We start from the raw sequence: 21,852 nt of genomic DNA on the forward strand, positions 1-21,852 counted from the left end.
GGCCTTGCCCCTCTCCATTCTTAATTCGAGCTCTGTGATTAGACTATAATTGAGGGGCCCCATGTCTGTGCACCTAAAAATTTAAAAAGGTTAAACATGAATTTCTCTTTATCCCACAAAAATGTCAGAAGAAAATAAGTGCCAAAAAAATTGAGATGAATAACTAAGGGTACCGTAGATCTAGGATGATTTCTTGGAAAAATGCCTTGGTCAGTCATTTTCAGATTGAAAATGGTGCCCCATGTCTGCGCACCCATTCACTTTACACAACTGGGCGTTGTGGCGTGCGCCTGTAATCCAAGCTGTGGGGAAGTTACAAATTGATGCAGAGGTTTGAGCCCTGGTCACGTCTTTCGGATGGTGACGTTAAAGGTCGGTCCCAGACGTAAATAATCATATCTGATTGATACACGTCTGACAAAACTCAAATACACACATGATTCAGGGATTTTGATGATAAAGGGTGCATTTTTAGGTCGTCACATCAAATGCCGTGAAATTCAATATTTTCCCACCATTTTGAGTCAGATTCTTTAATGAATGTCTGTCTACAGAACATGTATCTTTTGCAGGTGTACAGTTTGTTTTGGTCGTTGCATGTCTTCTTTTATTAGAATCATGCAGATCTTATTATTTATAGAATTGTGCAGATATTTGTATGCGCAGATAAGGCAGGCACTGGGTGGACTTGGCACGTTTTAGAAAATGGTTGTACCTTCATGAAACTAATTTCAACTTTATGAATAGTGTGACTTTATTTATAAGTCATTGATTCAAAGCAGCGAACTTCCCTGACAAAGTTTGAACAGACACAGCATACTGGGTAATGCCTTTTGTCAACTGTCACGAGCGAGAGCTTGCATTGGTTATAGTGCGAATTAAGCTGGCGCTATGCATTTTACTGTATCTATTCAATTGCAGGAAATTAGAAGAACTCAAAGGGCCCCACTTTTAATTGAGAATTAATTGGCTTAATACTTCACAGTGCATTTTCCTTTTATCTTTCCTCTCTTTCTCATTTTTGTCTCACCGACGGCGACGGTGGCGGCGGCGTCAACACCAAATCTTAAGTTTTTGAAATGACAGCATAACTTAAAAAGTTTATGGACCTAGTTCATGAAACTTGGCCATAAGCTTAATCAAGTATTACTGAACATCTTGCCTGAGTTTCAGGTCACATGACCAAGGTCAAAGGTCATTTAGGGTCAATGAACTTAGACCATGTTGGGGGGAATCAGCATCAAAATCTTAACCTAAGGTAAAGTTTTTGAAATGTCATCATAACTTAGAAAATTCATGAAACTTGGCCATAAAGGTAATCAAATATTACTGCATATCTTGCCCAAGTTTCAAGTCACATGACCAAGGTCAAAGGTAGGGACAGTGATTTTCCGTTTCTAAAAATTGCCTTTTCCGTTTCAGGAAATCTCAAATTCCGTTTCAGCATGTCTGAAAACGGAAATTCCGTTTTCCCATAGACTTTGTGTACATAAAAAAGTGACAATTCCGTTTACATAGAAAACCAATACGCAATGATGTCAAAATGCTAGCGTTGGTCAAAATTTGCATCTACCAATGTACTAACATCGCTTTAAAATCCATTTTAATCAAAGAGATTTGAGCTCAAAAACTAAAGAAACATAATCAACATGAATAAATCCTCACCTTACATATTATTAGCATTATTTTACGGTTAAATGAGATTTTATCACTGATTTGGGGACTTTTCGGACATGGTTTTGATCAGTTGACGACTTCCGCCTATCCGCCATTTTGGATTTGTTGAATCACCGGGATCATGATATTATGACCGAATGCAGAGGGCAGCAACACACGGCCGTATTCTGCCTTATATGCGGACGTGAGTGTAAACTAATTTAGATACGATCGAGGGGCTCGAGTGTAGTTAAATTGTGTTGATTGTCATGATTGTTGTAGCAAAGTGAGATCGTGTTTTTTCCAGTTGATATTCGTATTTTGTTGAGGATTTGGGAGTAATTTCAGTTGCTATTTTGTGCATTTTGAGAAAAAACATGTTTTCCGTGATTTTCGTTTGAAAAGCCACTTTCCGTTTCAAAAGGCCGATTCCGTGAATTCCGTCCGTTTTCCGCGATCGCGGAAAATCACTGTCCCTACAAAGGTTATTTAGGGTCAATGAACTTTGACCAAGTTGGGGGTATTTGTTGAATTACCATCATGACTTTAAAAAGTTTATGGATCTGATTCATATAATTTGGACATACAAGAGTAATCAAGTATCACTGAACATCCTGTGCGAGTTTCAGGTCACATGACCAAAGTCAAAGGTCATTTAAGGTCAATGAACTTTTACTATGTTGGGGGTATTTGTTGAATAACCATCATAACTCTGAAAGTGTATGGATCTACATGTAGTTCATAAAACTTGGACATACATGTAAGATTAATCAGATATCACTAAACATCTCATGCAAGTTTCAGGTCACATGACCAAAGTCAAAGGTCATTTAAGGTCAATGAACTTTGGCCATTAGAGGCAATTATTAAATTTCGGTCATAAATTTCAAAGTTTATGGATATAGTTTATGAAATGTGGACATACAGTAGGAAGGGTAATCAATTATCACTGACAAGTCTTATGTCACATGATCAAGGTCAAATGTCATTTAGGGTCAATGAACCTAGTATTGTATCATTATATTTATATGAATGATGTTTTTTGTGAATAATTATTTTATAGTAATTTTCAAAGTCACCACCACATACATGTACAAGAGAATGAAGAGATAGCACGAAGCCGTAAAAAAACAACTGAACAAAAAATCACAAATTTCTTTGTTTCTTGAACGTTCCTGTAATCCCGTATCCAAAATTCATGCTAAGACATCGAATGCAAGACAGAATTCTGAAAGTGATAGACGGGTTGTGATGTGGGAAATGTGAAGTTCCTTCCTCTCCTACGCCGGGTAAACCATGGTAGCGTTATTGATATCGTGATGTACTGATCTTGTGTACCATATCGTACTTTGCAATGTACATGTACAACAAGAACGGCGGTTAATCCACGGGTGCGGTTTATAGTCTGTTACCGTAGTCAAGCACCCATACAATAATGCTATCCAAAATAGAAAATGAGTGCGAGCAAAATGCACATCAACTTTGTTGCCTGCTGCACTAGTGTAACATGTACCGATTACCGTACATGTAATAAAAGCCTACCGGTAAATGTTTTCGATACTATCAAATGGAGTCAAGTGCAGTCACGATGTTTGGATTCTCATGATTATAGCGAAATGAGATCGTGTTTTGTGGCTAGTATTCATATTTTGTTGAGATTTTGGAGTAATTTCTGTTGCTGTTCTGTGCATTTTGAGGAAAAATATGTTTTCCGTGATTTTCCGTTTGAAAAGCCACTTTCAAAAGGCCATTTCCGTGAATTCCGTCCGTTTTCCGCTATAGCTGAAAATCACTGTCATGTCCCTATATATTAGCTGGTATTATTGACAACAAACAATGTCATGTTACGTTTTTAGCATAGAGAAATTTACAAGAGTTAAAGATGACTGTCATCATATTAGATTGTAATATTTATTCGTATAACATGGATATAAGCTGCTTTTTCGTATGCATTACGTTGTCATGTTTTATTTTTGTTGTTGTTATTATTATTGATAAATCATTGATATATTTTATTTTTAAAAAAGAGAGAAAGGTTTTCCATATCGCTATTGTGGCGAAAAACATGCGATTATCGACAAGACTAGCGAAGAGGATTTCGATAACAGCACTAATGCTGATATAGAATTGTTGATGAAAATGTAAGTTTCATTTACAATTTTCTCACAGAGGATCGTGAAAATTTTTGTTTCCTTTTTGTTGATACATGTACATAAGTTCTGAACCTTGCAGTTTGATAAATTGGACTGAAGGATATGATAATTCTTGTTTTGATTTTTATATACTGGGGTTCATTTTTTTCTTCAATTTAAAGTGGTTTCCTTTCAATTGTCCTCATACATGCCAGGGTTTATAGTACATGTACATGTACATGTACTGTATGTGCATGACAGTACTACTGAGCACACAATGCACACTCTCATACATGTACAGTACAGTGTATTGCATGAATCATAACATTACTCTCAACCTGCATTTATTATGCTCTGTAAAGGCTGAAACTGAATGTTTCCTGAGGGAAAGCTCCATGCCTGCAGGTTTATGACTAATGAATTTCCAATTCCACTCAGTTCACTAGTTCATTGAATCTTGCCTGCATCTCCTTTCTTCCAGCTAGCTAGCCCATTATCGCAATGTGTTTACAGAAGCCCCAAGGTATTTTTGTTTGTTGCAGTAAAACTGGTGCATGACGTATTCATCCGGTTGTGCACTCATCATTTGTGTGTTCAAGTGTTAGTATACTTTATTTCATCAAATATTATATTTTCCTTATTCTTATTGAATATGATTTGAAGGTCCATATACTGAACACTATTGTATGAAGCTCCTTCAATTACAGAGATGCCAAGTTCAAGAAAATGTTATACGTGAGATTTTCATGACTCGGCGTCTCTGCGCGCGCGCGGCCAGTACTTACACTTGTACGTTTCAAAAAGGCGCGCGAGATATGGGCGTCATGATATTGATCCATACTACAAAACCATGCGATGCAGGCACGCGATTCATCGTATCACGTACCAGCTGTGCGCTGACTGCACTCTCGATTCTTCTCATGTGCCGGGGTAGACGCGACAGCGTGCGAAGGCGGTCGGCCATTGTGTATAATCTAGCGAATAATGCTATTTTTTCTCTTTTTTTCTGTCGGATCCCGATGCGTGAGAAAAATGGGTGCCATGCGTGAGATCGTGAGATGGACCCTGGATGCGTGAGTCTCACGCATAATGCGTGAGACTTGGTAGCTCTGCAATTATAGTTTTTCAAACTTGTTTAAATGTATCATGTAACATGTACATATATGTTTGCTCTTAAAGTTTTCTTCTCCTTTCAAGGAGCATTTTAAACAAGAAGCAAAATATGGCTGAAGTGTTTGCCCACAATAGCAACACTGTCAAAACCAGACTACATTTAGGCCTAAAGCTACATGTACATGTAGTGCTGCATGTATTGTACAGTACATACACTGTACATGTTTAGGCCTCCATGTTCATAATACATGTAAAACAGTTTCCACAAGTTATACCTGCAAGTGTATTTTTTTAAATACCGTACCTTTTATGTGTAAAGGAACTGCATTGTAAACTGGGTGCACAAAACAGTGAAGTCATATGTACATGTATGCCACAGTTAAACTGCTATTGTTATTTTTTTTTGTCATAAACACATTCTTGGTCATAGTGATATAGCTGTTCTGGTTTTTGCATTTCTTCCACACAGCCTTGTGTACTGATTGTGAGCTATCGTCGCTCTGATGACTCAGTGGTGGTCCTGGGAACAAACTGTGAGGCAGAATGGAAACCAGACTCAAGTGTCATCGCTGTGGCTGTAAGTAGATACAGTGGCACTTTTGTATGTACTGTGTTTGGCTTATGGGTCGATTTCACAAAGGTGGTTTTTAAAATCATTGGTTGAACCCATGGTTTATGCAGATTTCCTGTATAAATTATGCTTACCGTATTTACCGCGTATATTAAAGAATGTCCAATGCTGATGCGCACTTTTGTCACAGTGCGTGAAATTGATGCCTGTTGCCATGGTTAAGTACGCTATTTTATTCATGAGTCCACTGTTTAAAGAGTGGACTCATTAATTGAAAACTGTGGACCCATGAAGAAAATAGCGTGGATAACCACGGCGACAGGTGTCAATTTTGCACACTGTGGCAAAAGCCTGCATCAGTATTGGACGCATATAGAGGGCGGCAGACTCTACTAATAACGAGAACAAGATGGCCAGGTAAACATCGGCAAGTTTTTTCCCATCTTTTTATAATATTTTCTCGTTTTTTTTTATGAATGTTTGTTTAAAAATGAAATAAAAAATCTGTGACTTCTTTGTACTTCCCTGTTCAAGAATTCATTTATTGGGATACCGGATTCCAACTGGCGCAACACCGGTGGATTCTGGAACAAAAAAATCTGACATGACTCAGGCCTACAGATAAATTAAAAGAGCAAAATCCAACAAGCATGACTAAAAAAATCATGAAAATTTGATGAATTTTCATTTAATTTTTCAAAACAAACACTTTAATGCACATTATTTTCAGTTTACAAATCGGGCTATAAATGTCCTGCTCACTATTTCTTTTGTACATGCAAGGGCGGATCCAGGATTTTCCAAAGGGGGGGGACACATTTTCCCCCGAGGAAAACTTTGACAAGCAAAAAAAAAAAAAAAGGTCTTCACTTTCAAAAGGAGGGGGAGGTGCACACTTCTGTTTTAACGGCATTTTTTACATTGCAAATTTTAATTGTGCCTTTCAGAAGGGGTCCTATCCCCCCCCCCCCCGGGTTGAAATGTATTTCATTATATCTGTTGTATTTTTTTTAATTCCCTCTTCATACAAAACATGGGTTTGATTCCCAGTCCCTGTATGTGTGGAATTGTTTTTTTTTTGCAACTTGATATTAAATTGAACTAAAAAAAGGGATTTATTTATTATATACATGTAGGGCCTAATAAAATACAAAAGATATAGCAAGTTCATGATCAACTCTTATATTGCCCTTGTTGTTTTTATACGCCCGTCGTAGACAGGACGTATGGTATCACGCTCGTTGTCCGTCCGTTAACTTTTCCTTGTAAACGCGATAACTTCGGTTTGACTTAACCTAGGCTCATATAATATGGTGTGTATGATACTAGCATGGATCCCAGGAAGCCTATTGATTTTGAGGTCAAAAGGTCAAAGGTCACGGTGACATGTTTTCATCTTACCCTTCTGCAGTCCTTGTAAACGCGATAACTTCAGTTTAAATTAACCTAGGCTCATATAATTTGGTGTGTATAATACTAGCATGGATCCCAGGAAGCTAATTGATTTTGAGGTCAAAAGGTCAAAGGTTAAGATCACAGTGACATGTTTTCATCATACCCTTCTGAAGTCCTTGTAAACACGATAACTTTAGTTAAACTTAACCTAGGCTCATACGATTTGGTGTGTATGATACTAGCATAGATCCCAGCAATTCTATCGATTTTGAGGTCAGAAGGTCAAAGGTGAAGTCGCCACTCTTGTTATCATATTAAAGCCAAGCTCATAAAATATAAATTTTACATTTTATTTTTCCAAAATTGTCAGTGAACATTTAATACATGTAGGTTTGTTTGATTTTTCTTCACTTTCGTTTGGGTAAACTTGAGAAAGAGCCTTAAATATAGTGTAGGCTGGCTGTATTGAGAAATCAGTTTACAATTTTCAAAGAAAGTATTCAACATGCAGGTTGCAGTTTCTTTTACAAACCATATACATGTACATTGTATTTTGTAGGTGTACATGTACATACTAGTACTGTAACTTGCGCTATTTGTACCAGGATGATTGTTTAGTCTGCAGACACATACATGTACACTGTACATGTACCCACTGGTGTTTGAACATGTTCATGTACATGTACTGCATGGAAATTGTTTATTACAGAATCTGAAGAAGTTTACTTGCTTTATATGCCTGTGCTGTAGCTGTTCTCTTTGATATGAAACAGACTTGGTTTGGAGTCTAGTCCGCACCATAAACATAATTTATTTAATCATCAAATTTGAGTCTGTGCTTGCAGACTAGGTGCTATTGCTGGCAGTAATGTGACCCTGTCTGACCTCTGTCACCTCACTGATTCACACAGTCAGCTGATTTAGGAAGTTTTGTTTATGTTGCTGGTCTCTAGTCAAGTTTGTTTCTATTTTTTCTTTCACTTCTTTTTCAATCAGATCAACGATTTACAAAATGTTATGGTTAGTGACCATTCACGACCACCTCGAGTTCGTGCGACCGTCTACAACGACTGCGAGTGCTCGCAAGACACCAAGAGATCGATCGTGCAACAACAAGAAAAAACTGTTGCAGGCGGTCGTAAACTGGTCGGACGTCAATTGTGAAAGGGGCTGAACGGTCGCATACATTCGAATGCAACGGTAGTGGAATGTTATAAGCTGTAATTTCGATCGGTCTTGCAACAGTCTTATATTATCGCACCCAGTCGCAAGACTGGTCTCTGTAGGTCTCCAGCACATGTGCAAGTGTTGTACGACCTCCGGTCGACTAAATGCGACTATACTTAGTTGTGCCACCTCTCGCACCAAGTCGTACAACGTTGAACAACACTCACACGATGATCGCCCGACTGATGGTACGACCTGTTGCGAGTGAATCAATCGTATTTGATCGCGTTTGGATTTTGAACATGTTCAAAGTTCAGATGCGACCAGTCACGATCACCTCCGACCACCTCGAGTTTGTGCGATTGTCTACAACGACTGCGAGTGCTCGTAAGACACCAAGGGATCGATCGTGCAACAACAAGAAAAAACTGTTGCAGGTGGTCGTAAACAGGTCGTACGTCAATTGTGAAAGGGGCTTTAGGGACAGTGATTTTCCGCGATCGCGGAAAACGGACGGAATTCACAGAAATTGCCTTTTGAAACGGAAAGTGCCATTTCAAACGGAAAATCACGGAAAATATATTTTTTCCTCAGAAAACACAGAACAGCAACAGTAATTACTCCAAAATCTCAACAAAATACGAATATTAACTGGCCACAAAACCTCACAAAACACGATCTCACTTCACTACAAAGTATGACAATTCACACATCGTGACTGCTCTTGACTCCATCACTCTCGATCGTACCCCGCGCGCGGGCCTCGCCCGCGTCTTGGCCGGCGGCGGGGTCGGCCGTATCGAAAACATTCACATGCAAACAACACGGTCGTGTGTTGCTGCCCTCTACGTTTGAAGATGTAACAGCACGATCTTCCGGTCTTGAAATCCAAAATGGCGGATAGGCTACAGTCGCTGACTGGTCGAAACGATGTCCAAAAACCCCCAAAATTATCGATAGAATTTAATTTAACAAAAAAATAATGCTAATAATGTGAAAGGTAAGGATGTATTTATGTCAGATATGTTTGTGAAAATATTTTGTGTACCCGCATAGATCCGATTAGAGCGGATTCTACTGCGTTGTTGGTACAGTGGCAGATACAAATTTTGACCAGCGCAGCGCGAGTGATATATTGCTACTGAATGGTAAACGGAATTGCCAATTTTCCGTGTACACAAAGTCTATGGGGAAACGGAATTTCCGTTTTCTGGCATGCTGAAACGGAATTTACGATTTTCTGAAACGGAAAAGGCAATTTTTTGAAACGGAAAATCACTGTCCCTATATGGTGTACATAAAAAGATAAACATTGAATGATGTTTATATCACAGTTCAATTCAATTCAGTTTTTTGTCTCACCTGCAAAGCAGAGTGAGACTATAGGCGCCGCTTTTCCGACGGCGGCGGCGGCGTCAACACCAAATCTTAACCTGAGGTTAAGTTTTTGAAATGACAGCATAACTTAGAAAGTATATGGACCTAGTTCATGAAACTTGGCCATAAGGTTAATCAAGTATTACTGAACATCCTGCCTGAGTTTCATGTCACATGACCAAGGTCAAAGGTCATTTAGGGTCAATGAACTTAGACCATGTTGGGGGAATCAACATCAAAATCTTAACCTAAGGTTAAGTTTTTGAAATGTCATCATAACTTAGAAAATATATGGACCTAGTTCATGAAACTTATACATAAGGTTAATCAAGTATCACTGAACATCCTGCATGAGTTTCACGTCACATGACCAAGGTCAAAGGTCATTTAGGGTCAATGAACTTTGGCCGAATTGGGGGTATCTGTTGAATTACCATCATAACTTTGAAAGTTTATGGATCTGATTCATGAAACTTGGACATAATAGTAATCAAGTATCACTGAACATCCTGTGCGAGTTTCAGGTCACATGATCAAGGTCAAAGGTCATGTAAGGTCAAAGAACTTTGGCCACGTTGGGGGTATTTGTTGAATTACCATCATATCTCTATAAGTGTATTGGTCTACAGATGTAGTTCATAAAACGTGGAAATAAGAGTAACCAAGTATCACTGAACATCTTGTGCGAGTTATAGTAGTTTTCAAAATCAGCACTGCTGCTATATTGAATCGCGTGATGCAGGTGAGACGGCCAGAGGCATTCCACTTGTTTAACAGTATGCAGGCCCTACTGGTACTCTGACCATAAACCCTTCCCTCTAGACTAGAGAGAGAGAGAACCACAATTTGGTCTTTTTCTGAGTCTTGTTGGCTATATTTTGTAGTCAAACACACAGTTAGATCACCATTCCTATTTCAAAAAAGATATTGTGTAAATGAATAATACAAAATAATTCATGGTTATAAAATGAAGCCTTCATGTACAATGTACAGTGTAATGTAGGTCTGTACATGAAAGGCCAACTATTATGTAGGCCTGTACTGTATCCTGTCTGAAAAATGTAGATCAGTCTCCTGTGTTTTGGGATTTACATGTTTATGAGTTATAATTTACAATGTACAGGTACCCCCGGGGGGGGGGGGGGGCACTTCCATTGACGAATGGATACCATGCGCGACCATGGGGTCTCGAAAAGCACCCTAAACACGTATTTTTCATATTCTTAAAATGCACCCCTTAAAAAGTATTGGCGTCTGAAACCATACCCTTATCAAGTATTGGAAACAAAACGATACTCTTGGCAAGTATTCCCTGAAATGAACCCCTAAACAAGTACAGCAATATTTTATTGTTATGTCACGGGTCCGTCGGTCGTCGGTTTTACCTTTACACATTATTTGGTTTAGTAGGCCTACGGCTTTACCTTCCACACCTCGCGCAAATCGGACCCTAAACATGTAGTGTTGGGGCACAAAGGACATCCTTTATAAAACATTTAATTTTGTTTTATCATCCCCGAAAATTTGACCCTAAACACATACATTTCATAGCGAAATAGAAACCCTTTTTTCATTATTTTTGTGTTTTTGACACCCTTATCACGTTACGTATGTAACGTGCCCTATCTTGAAAAAGACATCCTTTTTACGTGTTTTTTTGGTCGCGCATGGTATCCACTCGTCAATGTAAGTGGCCCCCCCCCCCCCCCCCCCCGGGACAGGTACGTCTGTACATGCAGTCATTTTTCAGACATGAAAGCTTACTTGGGAGGAAAGGGTCATTTACATGTACTTCATTAGTAGTACAAATGGGCTATTGTTTGCTTCTATTGTTGATATTGCTCCACTGTGCTAATGGTGACACCCAATTGCATTGCCCATTCAGCTGTGTTTTAACATTGAGCTGTATGAATGACAGTGTGTCAAAAGAGGAAACCTATTATTTGTTACATGGGGGAGGGGTGTTATAATGATCTCCAGGGCTTCATGAGAGATTATGAATCTTTTACCAACCTGTTACTAAATGCAAAGGTCAAGTTTAAATTAAGCTTTGAGAGCACCTGTTGAGTTTTCACCTGGAAATATATATTTACTTGGAAAAAATATAGATGTACAGTTAAGGGTACATACATGTATGTAATGTAGGCCTTCATGTACACTGTATGTACATGTATACATGTATTGTTATTTTTACCTGTATTGCTCTATACATTTACCTACTTCCACATTGTATTGTGTATTATTACATGTATGTCAGGGGGGCATTCTGTAAAGATTTAAAGGGATGGTTTGGGCTGAAAATATTTATATCAAAATATAAAAGAGTAAAATTAACAGAGTAAAATTAACAGAGAAAAATGCTGAAAATTTCATCAAAATCGGATAACAAATAACAAAGTTATTGAATTTTAAAGTTTATCAATATTTTGTGAAAACAGTTTGTCATGAATATTCAATAGGTGGACTGATGATGTCACATCCCCACTTTCATTTTTCTTTAATACATGTATGTTATTACATGAAATCATAGATGTTTCATTTTTTCATACATACAAGATGTGTCTCTATTATGATGAAATAAGTTGTGGCAATAAACTAATGCACAATAATAATCAGTTGTCAATCCAATTGTTGTAGTTCTTGGTAGAAATTTTTTGAATAAACCTTATTTCATATAATAAAATACAAAAGAACAAGTGGGGATATGACATCATTGGCCTATCTAATGAATATTCATAAAGACATACCTAGAACTGTTTCACTGGAATAATGCAAATCTATAAATTCAATAACTTTGTTATTTGCTATCCGATTTTGATCAAATTTTCAGCATTTTGCTTAGTGAATTTTACTCTATTTATTGATATGGAAATATCTCCAGCCCGGATCATCCCAGTGCACATGATCCAATTGTGACATTTTGAAAACCTGCTCCAAAAATATAGAAGCTTGAAATGTTCCAGAAGTAAAATTATATGTTCTACAGACTACATGTATATGTAGTAGAAATATCACAGTAATTTACTTTCTATTATTGTTGTCATTTCCTTTCAACGGCCATAACCACACAGCAGACATGACATACATGTACATGTACAGTCAGTCATTCAAGACTTGGAAGTCAAGTTCATTAAAGGAGAAATATATTGATTATAATCACATGGCCTTATTATACAGTGCGTCCCAGAAAAAACAAAACCGAGATTTAGCGATGATTTATCATAACTTAATCATAAATAAAATAGACAAATGACCTACCAATGTAAAGCTTAGAATCTCCTCTTTCATCTGGTATTACTTAGATTATTCCTCATTCACGCATGATTGAGCAAAAACAATTCGAAGAAAGGATGCCAAAAACTAATTTGGGGGGGGGGGGTATCTGAATTTCAAAAAGAAAATCACATGACTAAAAAGTTCAATATCTTCTCTTTTCTTTGAAACCTAAATCACAGAAAATGGTCAAGTACTGTAGTAAAAAAGTTATGATCCCTCGAAACAATGCTTGTATTTCCATAATTTCATTAAATAAACGTGTTTTCACCAGTTTCTCACAGAAGCTATCGCACGGTAACAAAAGACTTAATGCATGGCTGATCGTCAACAAAACGGAGTGTCGAGTGAGTTTGAACGCTTGCCTGTAAAACCTCTTCATTTTAAGAAATTATTGAAATTCAAGCCTTATTTCAAATAACCAGAACTTTGTTATTTCTTGACCATTTTCTGTAATTGAGGTATCAAATTAAAGAGCAGATATTGAACTTTGTAAAAATTTTGTTTTCTTTTTAAAACCTAGATATGGCCCGCCAAGTGACTTTTTGGTATCTCCTTTTCAAATTGTTTTTACTCACTCATGCGTGAATGGGGAATAATCTAAGGAATTTCAGATGAAAGAAGAGATTCTAAGCTTTAAAATGGTTGGACAATTGTCTATTTCATTTGCGATTAAGTTATGATAAATCATCGATAAATCTCGGTTTCGTTTTTTGTGGGACGCACTGTATATCAATGGAAAGGTAATGATGTGGGGATTATCATTAGGTCATTTGAAAATATCGAAAATAATACATACATGTAAGGTGGAATTCGCCAATAAAACACGCTAAAATGCCTCTCCAAAATAATGATGCAAAAAATGGTGACAAGTGACCTTGACCTTGACCTTTTAGAGAGAAAAGATGTGCCATTACACGTACATATATGAGATGCAGAAAAAAGAAAATTTTTAAAACATTTTTTCAAGTTGAGAATTCTCTGAAAGTATTTCATTTGACAACTTGTAACTTACATGTTGTGTGATAGAAGTCACAACACTCTAGTATATCTAAGGCAAGTTTCATGCCATATAAAGCCCAAACCCTCTAATTACAGACTCTAATTAAAAAAAATAATGACATGTTACGTATGGGACAGTTACGTATGGGACATTTTGTCCCCATAGAGAATGTACATGTACGTGCAATTTTTCCCATAATTTCAAAAATTAAAATAATTTGAAATATATGTAAATAACAAGAGTTTTTAAATGTTCTATTGAGACAAATTTGATATGACTGAAAAGGAAATAGGCCATTTCAACAAATTTTTTTCTTGTTTTTCATGGTTTCATGAATTTCTTATGAATTTCTAATGTTTTTTTATTTTTATCATATTTTTCCATTTTCACAATTTTTTTGCTTGGATTGTTTTCATTAATCAATATTCACAGCAAATCATTCTTTAAAAACTAAAGAAAAGGTAAATAATCACTTTTTTGAGCACTCTTGAAATTTGTTTTTCTCCATTCACTTTGTACACAAATCTCCCCATTGACATTGTGTGTAAATGTCCCATACGTAATATGTTGTCCCATACGTAACAATTTTTTAATTAACTTTTAATTAAAAAGTAAACTATATTTTTGAAACTTTGTAGTATAACATTTTCATACTTAATAAATTAGAACTTCCCAGAGATGCAACAATACAATTATTGTATAAAGAAAACATCCTCAAAATGTTACGTACATGTATCCCATACATGGGACATTCCATCCTTGGACAAAACCTAATTTGCATATTTAATTAGATGACACCACTTTTTCTCCCAAAAGTAATAAGATGTTACGGGGTCCATGTCCCACCTATGACTATTCTTACAAGTTTTTGTTTTGATTTTCTATGAGTTTTAATAATTGTCCCATACGTAACGCCCATTTTACCAATTGTGCAAATTAGGTGCCCCAAATTAGCATATATGCATATTATCAAATTTTTCTTAATGAAATTTTAAAATACAACATTTGGGATTTCTTACCCCATCAAATATAACTTCTTAAATTAAAGATGAAATTTTTGCCTTCTAGGGTGACCTTTTCTTGGACTTGCCCTGTACTGGAATAGCTCCATGCACGTAGTGCTTGGTTTGTGTATTAAAAATCTTACACATGGAGGCATGCAAGAGGATGAAATGTAGATTGTCGTTCCAGGCACTCTTTTATCATTTGAAATATAATTTTTCCTGAAATTCTAGCTCTGTAAAATTGCATTCATTTTGATTTGACAGACGTCTGGTGGCCACCTGTTATTATTAAAGATTGTATCGGAGAGCAACCAAAGACTGTATGGAACAAAACAATCAGGGTAAGTATGAGTCTACTTATACATGTACCTCAGTCACATTTCCCCTACGGCGGCTGTACGGCAAGTCGAAAACAGCTGTTTTATTTATTGAAATTATTCAAACCATCTATATGTACATGTACTACATGTACTGTAGCTGGTACAAATTTTTGTATTAAAAACGGCTGTTTTGACTTGCCATACAGCCGCCGTAGAGCAAATGTGACCGAGGGATTATCAAAGCTTTTTTTTAATTTAAAGTTTGCTTTCAAATGTTGATTAGAACAATTATATGATGTTGGTTGAGGTGAAGTGGTGTTTCCATCAGAAAGTTGAATTTACCAAAACTGGTGGGATGTAGAAATCTAAATATCAATTTCATTCATATATTGAGATGCCACCAGTGTAGATATGTACAATGTAGTTTGATTTGGAGTATGCTTCAAATTGCACTTTCACAAAATGAATATCAAATTCTGGTGATCGCCATGAAGTTGATCCGGCCAACTATATAAATTTCTATTTTGTTTTTCAATTTCAGTTCTTATCATTACAAGCGGGATGTGACGGAAGCAGACACAATTGCTGTACCAAGGCTTAAAATCACCTTTGGTGCTACATTCCAGGTGACTGGAGGTGTTGCATGGTAAGTTTGTATTACCAAACTATCGATATTCAATGTAAAATTTCAGTAATAACACCCCAATTTAAAATCATATAGGTCCTATGATATAATGTTCTTGTCAGTATACATGTATAATCAATTGTAAAAATATAAGTCTATGGTAAACCAAGTACCCTCCCCCCAAAAAAAAAATCAATAATGAATAAATATCCAGTCAGTTATGATACAGGATCCATAGACTCGATTCATAATATAAAATTTACATATCTGCTCGTGATGCTTTATCTACCTGTCTGACTTGAGGTAATTATTTTTGTCAGCCTTTGCTGTCTGAAGGATGAGATGCTAGTAGCTACAGGCCAAGGGTTATTGCGACGGATCACATGGGAAGGTATAGGGAGGAGTCATCTGGATGTCTCCATCAGGACTGTCCCATTCTCGCTTGACCTTCAGCAATCCAGAGGTGAGCAAACACCCGGGCACTTTTGCACAAGTTTTTGTTGTTGTAAACTTTGCTCTGATAATACAATAATACAGTGTAACTTCCGAACTTGAAATTAAAAAGAATATATTCAAATATATTCTGATTTTATTGTAGATATTGTACACACCTCCATTGATGTGATTTATAGTCCGTACATGTAGATGTACTCTTCATTTACGATCCCATTGTGGTTTGTCATTGTAACTATATGTTCTATTTTATGATAAGTGCATTTAAAGGTTTAATACTTGCTGGTACTTTGATGGATAAATTATGATTATATGTACAGAAATATAGATAGAGTAATACCCTCACAACTTTAATATGTATGTGCTTCTCTCCTGAATTTATAGAATTCACATTCCCCTTGCTTCCTTAAGTCCCAAGTGTATCTGTATGTCCCCAGAGTAATATGGGCATTGATAATGTAAGGAGTAAGAAAAAGTCCAGTTCAGTTATACTGAGGTTAAAACTAAGCCTGAGTCGAATCGATTTTAAAATCGATGTTCGATCGATGTCATCGAACGCCGGTGCAGATTTTGCAAAATCGGTGCATCGAAAAAAAAAAAAATACGTCGGCCGGCCGATTCATTTGGTTCACACAATCAGACATCAAAATAAACAGTAATATCCAACTTGACTACTACTTACTTCATTTATATTGCCCCCAAAATGAAACCGATTGTGTAATTATGATGCCTATTCACCATTAATTTGAAGTTTATTTCGATCATAGTTCGAGTCTTACTCGTCTGCCCGGCTCGTCTGCTCGTGCCGAGATAATTTATGCACGATGAATTTATGAATGGAAGTCGCCATTCATCGTGCATGCGCAGTACCGTACTGTCAATCATATCAGAAAATGGCCGGAAAATTGATGCGATCAACGTAAAGTATATCTTGCTTTTCATGAACAATATTAATATCATGACCATAGAACATGATTTAATCGTAATATTTAACAATAATTGGCATATGATAATCATTAATATGAACTTAGAGCTTGATGTGAAACGTTTGTATTTCGTTTAAATTTTCAATGGCGGACATCACATGACGATCGACTTGAGTGAGTGCACTTGTCTAAAAAAATAATTATCACGTTAGGATTGATTATCGAACATTGTCAACATGTAGAAACTCTTTTGAAGATCGTAATATCACCATATAATAATATTTTACATGACAAAACAGAGAAAAATTACGTTTGATTTTTTTCCCATCAATATGAAGCTTGTTTGTGCCCAACTTTGGGCTCTGATTTCATGAATGGAAAATATGTCAGACGTCATCGAACGCGCATGCGCATTGTGCTTCTTTTCTCGGAGCTCGGAGACGTCCAGAGATGGAATAAAAAATAAAAATAATGCCAGTATAATACTATTAATTCTTCCATATGAACATAACATACTTTGCTGACATCGTCAATTCTTTTAGTATGGCCATAAAATCTTATTAAATCGTAGTTATTTAACATCCAATAATAATTTATATGAATTTAGAGCTCGATCCAAGAATTCGTATTTATTTCGATCACAAAGCTCTTGTGTCTAAAAAAAAATGGATTATCATTATCAGGATTAAATCTCGAACATCGCCAGAACTCATATTCCACAATCTTTCCTCACAATCGTTATATCAGCATTGAATACCAATTCAAATGACCATCCAGAGAAAATTACGTATTTATTCCCATCAATTTATTTGGAGCTAATTTTGGATCTAACTACCCCGCCAACAACACAATCTCAGGCAAGTTACAACGCTCTCCCCGCTGTTTGCACTTGTTAGATGGCGCTGGCAAGCACGCCTGTCGTTTCGGGAGAGTGAGTGTACAGGGCTGGTGTGTGCGAGTCTGGACTGCGAATGCTAGTTGACCGAAAATCATTCGGATCGACTCTGCGTGATTCATGTCTTTAATATTGTTTCATTTTAAACTTATATCTTATCATCTGCAAATATCATTGTTGAAGATATTTTGGGAAGAATTCTGCATTGCTCCCCGGCCTTTTTTGTGTTTTGTGATCATGGAAAATACAAACGAACTTTGCTCTGTCATTTGCTTTTGCAACGCTCACCCGGCCAGCGCAGACCGTCAGTGCATGTAGTGCATGCATAGCGCATGCATCGACGGCCGGCCGGAGCCAAAAAAAGACTTGATTTTCCCCGCCTTCAAATTTCGATGCATCGATGTTCGATCGAATTAAAGCTGTCGAACACCGGTTTTCAAAATAATCGATATGACTCAGGCTTAGTTAAAACTATTGTGTTTCTCGTCTATCTATTAAGTAGAGGTGTTGTGGGTCAGTGAATAAGTCCCTAGACTTGTATTAATAAAGTCATCATCTTCTCTGTACGCCATAAGCGGATATGTGCACTTTTTAAATATCCATTATTTTCAAAATTGATACATGTATCTCTAAAACTGATTAAAGGTTCTACACAGAATTACTTGTACACATTATTATTCAAAGTATTGAAATCCACCTCTAAATCCACATATTTTCAGAATCGTTACTTGATGATCCCAGTATACATTTCAAGCAGCTGGAATATAGTGTGTTACTTGGAGGGTTTGCTGTAGTGTTGTCAGATGGAAGGGCTGCTTTTCTCACCTCAGAAAGTGCAAAGTTCTCTCCAAAGGTAAGCGACACATGATATTAATCCAAACTCATTTGATTTTAAACTTTAGCAATATTTTGTAAAAATAGTTTTGTCGTCATGAATAAGCGACGGTGATGTGTTCCCAGTTTCCTTTAAACTTGAAATTATGACTACCTACATGTATTTTATACTTTCAATCATGTTTGTAAAACATGTCTTCATTGTAAAGTTTCAGCAATTATGTTCTTACCCTTCAAAGTAGTACATGTATTTTAATAATTAATCCTGTTTTTATATTCATGGGGGACATATAAAGTACAAAATAACATCATCAGCTAGCTCATTAACTTGTGCACTGAAATAAAGCAAAGGTTAAAATGTCATAACTTTGTTATTCCTATTCCAATTTTAATGAAATTTTCAGTATTTTGTTTGTACTGATTAATTCAACAAAATAAGGAGACTCTGACATATGCAATTGAGAGAACCAATCAACATCTTTGCTGTTTCTTCTGTTGTTTATTAATATTTCATAAAATCAAATTTATTTTATGAAATATGGAGTATTTTATTTGAGCGGTCATATACATGTACACTGCAATTTTATCCACCTTGAAGTTGAAGATTACATGAACACACAAAATTGTCATTTATTTCAACAGGAGCTTCTAGTGCAGTTTCAAATCTACAAAATACATGTAGAAGAGAACAAATAGGAAATTTCTTATGATAAAATACAAAAGAAAAATGAGTTTGTGACATTGCCTCTCGCATATTAGCTGTTTTGTGCATTCTTTTGTGAAATGAAGTAATATTGGAGAATTTTTTAGGGAGATGCTGTAAAATGTGTGTACACATGTGATTTTCTGTCTTTCTTTCTGTCATTTCTTGCTTTTACTTGATGTTAGCTGTTCATTCAAGTACATACCTGTAAATGCACTACCACATTTCTATCAATCTTTTTTTTTCTTAAAAAAAATTCTCCCCTTTCTGCCTTTTTTCTTTTGAAATGTGCCTGACCTCTCCTCTTTACATGGATATACATGTACATGGTAAATTGAAAATGCATTTGTCTACATGTACATGTTAGTACCTCTCCTTGGCCTCATTCTCCTAACCTCTATTTTTCACTGCTTCCTTGATATTTGTATTTCATTCTCTCTGATGTACCACTCTCTTCTTAATCTTTATCCTATCTTTTCTGTTTCCATCTCCCTACATGCATTCCTCTCTAAAACCACACCTCCATTTTGATTTATTCAGTTTCCTTGAGTCTTTTAAGGTGAAGGTTATAAAGCTATAAAATAAAATAGGCCTACATGTAGCTGCCTTATTCGTCATCTGTAATCTACTTTGTGTTAGGTTGTCCATGCATGTGTGTGTGCCCAGCTCTGATTTCTTATGCTTCACAAAACACTGAGAAACACATATTTGTATTATAATTGTCAAGAGATTGTGTGATGTGCCTATTCTCACTTTTTTTCTGCAGTGAGCAATGGAATGGATTTCTACACATGGTATAGAAAATAAATATTCACAAATTATCTATTCTGAAGTATGATTAAATCGCTTGTATGATTTTATTCACTCACATCTTTTTGAGCACGATGCATTTATATACATGACTGTACATTACACTGTAGATACAGGTACATATACAATTTTGTAGCATGCATGTATTAACATCTAGATCTAAAGGCCTGTATGAAAATATTTTCAGGCATTTGTATATATTTACAATTGGCCCTATACTTCATATACACACATGTTCGTCCATTTTCTGATGAACTATCGGTCTTTTTGCCGAAAGTGCAATGTCACATTTGCTCTGCGGTGGCAGTACGGCGAGTTGAAAATGGTTGTTTTATCAAATTTAATTCAAGCCACCTATATGTAGCTGGTACAAAAAAAATGTGAAAACGGCTGTTTTCGATACGCCGTACGGCCGCCGTAGAGCAAATGGGACCAAGGTATAATTACCATGAAACCCCACCCCCACAATCCCTCTACAGTGTAGGCCTAATGCCCATGCAGAAGAATGTAAACAAGTGTGCTGGGTTCGTTATGAACTGATTGTGATGCATGATTCCATGCATAATATGGTTGACCTTACATGAACTTTTCACTGAAACAGAACTGCCCTTTAAGATTCTGTATAGAATTTCAATGACCTGCATCAATTGCATATAAAAGGAAGTGAAAGGAATTCTACAATATTTTGGCCTACATTAATGGTAGGTTTACTGCCAATATTCTTGATATTGTACTTTAAATGGAAACCTATGTTGTGAAACCAGAAATTCTAGTTTACTATTGACTTTGGATGAATACTTGAAGAGCCAAGTTATTTGGACTTTACATGTACCACAACGTACAATCTTATAGTGGGGTGGTGGGGGGGGGGGGAAGGGAATCCTCCTGAGATCTTGGTTGGGTGTAATTGCAACAAAAATCAGCATGCACAGTGCAAAGTAATCTATGACAACAGTGAATTACTTTAAAAAAATTCAATATCAATTTTAATATAAATTTGTTTATGCTAATTTGTGGAAGAAATACATGTAACTCTTATTCTCTGATTTAACTTTAAAATTATGATAGCTACAATTTTCTGTTTGATCATCATGATACCGGTTTACATGTATTATGATCCTAAAGTTTATAATATTAGATGATACCAAACTCATATTTACTTCAAAGTTCTAGGTATCTTTTTAAGCATTTCATGCTTGTTTTTATAATTCATTCATTTTTTGATGACCAATGAAAGTTCTGATTATAAACCGTGTTTGAAAATATTCTGATTGAACACAGCTCTAGTTTTATAGGATGTTGGACTTCCAGAGCAGAGGATATTAGAGGCATCCTGCCTCAGTCCTTTTAAAGTAACTTGATTCCTTTCATTGAGCCCTAATAAAATATATGTAGAGGGAGAGTTCATAGGCAAGTACATGTTCATGTGGACACATACTGTAGGCTTATCATAAACATGTACTGAAATTAAGTACCTTTCAATACATACATGTGTATGAAGTACAGTAATCCTGGTCCTGCCAAAATTTTAAGATATTACTAAAAAATTGAAACTAAAAAAAAGTAATAACCTACATATAATGTAGGTTATTAGG

At 36.2% G+C, this 21,852-nt stretch overlaps 1 protein-coding gene across 2 annotated transcripts in view; it reads left to right on the forward strand.

The window, feature by feature from the left end:
• The window catches only part of LOC129272047 (guanine nucleotide exchange factor subunit RIC1-like), a 63,682-nt gene that overhangs the window by 13,085 nt on the left and 28,745 nt on the right, over positions 1-21,852 (forward strand). For both annotated transcript variants that reach the window (XM_064106228.1, XM_064106229.1), the window contains exons 3-7: positions 5,371-5,478; positions 14,956-15,032; positions 15,553-15,657; positions 15,957-16,099; positions 18,630-18,763. In XM_064106228.1, the coding sequence (XP_063962298.1) occupies positions 5,371-5,478; positions 14,956-15,032; positions 15,553-15,657; positions 15,957-16,099; positions 18,630-18,763 (567 nt within the window). The remainder of the gene's footprint in view (positions 1-5,370; positions 5,479-14,955; positions 15,033-15,552; positions 15,658-15,956; positions 16,100-18,629; positions 18,764-21,852) is intronic.

The sequence above is a fragment of the Lytechinus pictus genome, chromosome 11, assembly GCF_037042905.1.
Source record: "Lytechinus pictus isolate F3 Inbred chromosome 11, Lp3.0, whole genome shotgun sequence".
Lineage (NCBI taxonomy): Eukaryota > Metazoa > Echinodermata > Echinoidea > Temnopleuroida > Toxopneustidae > Lytechinus > Lytechinus pictus.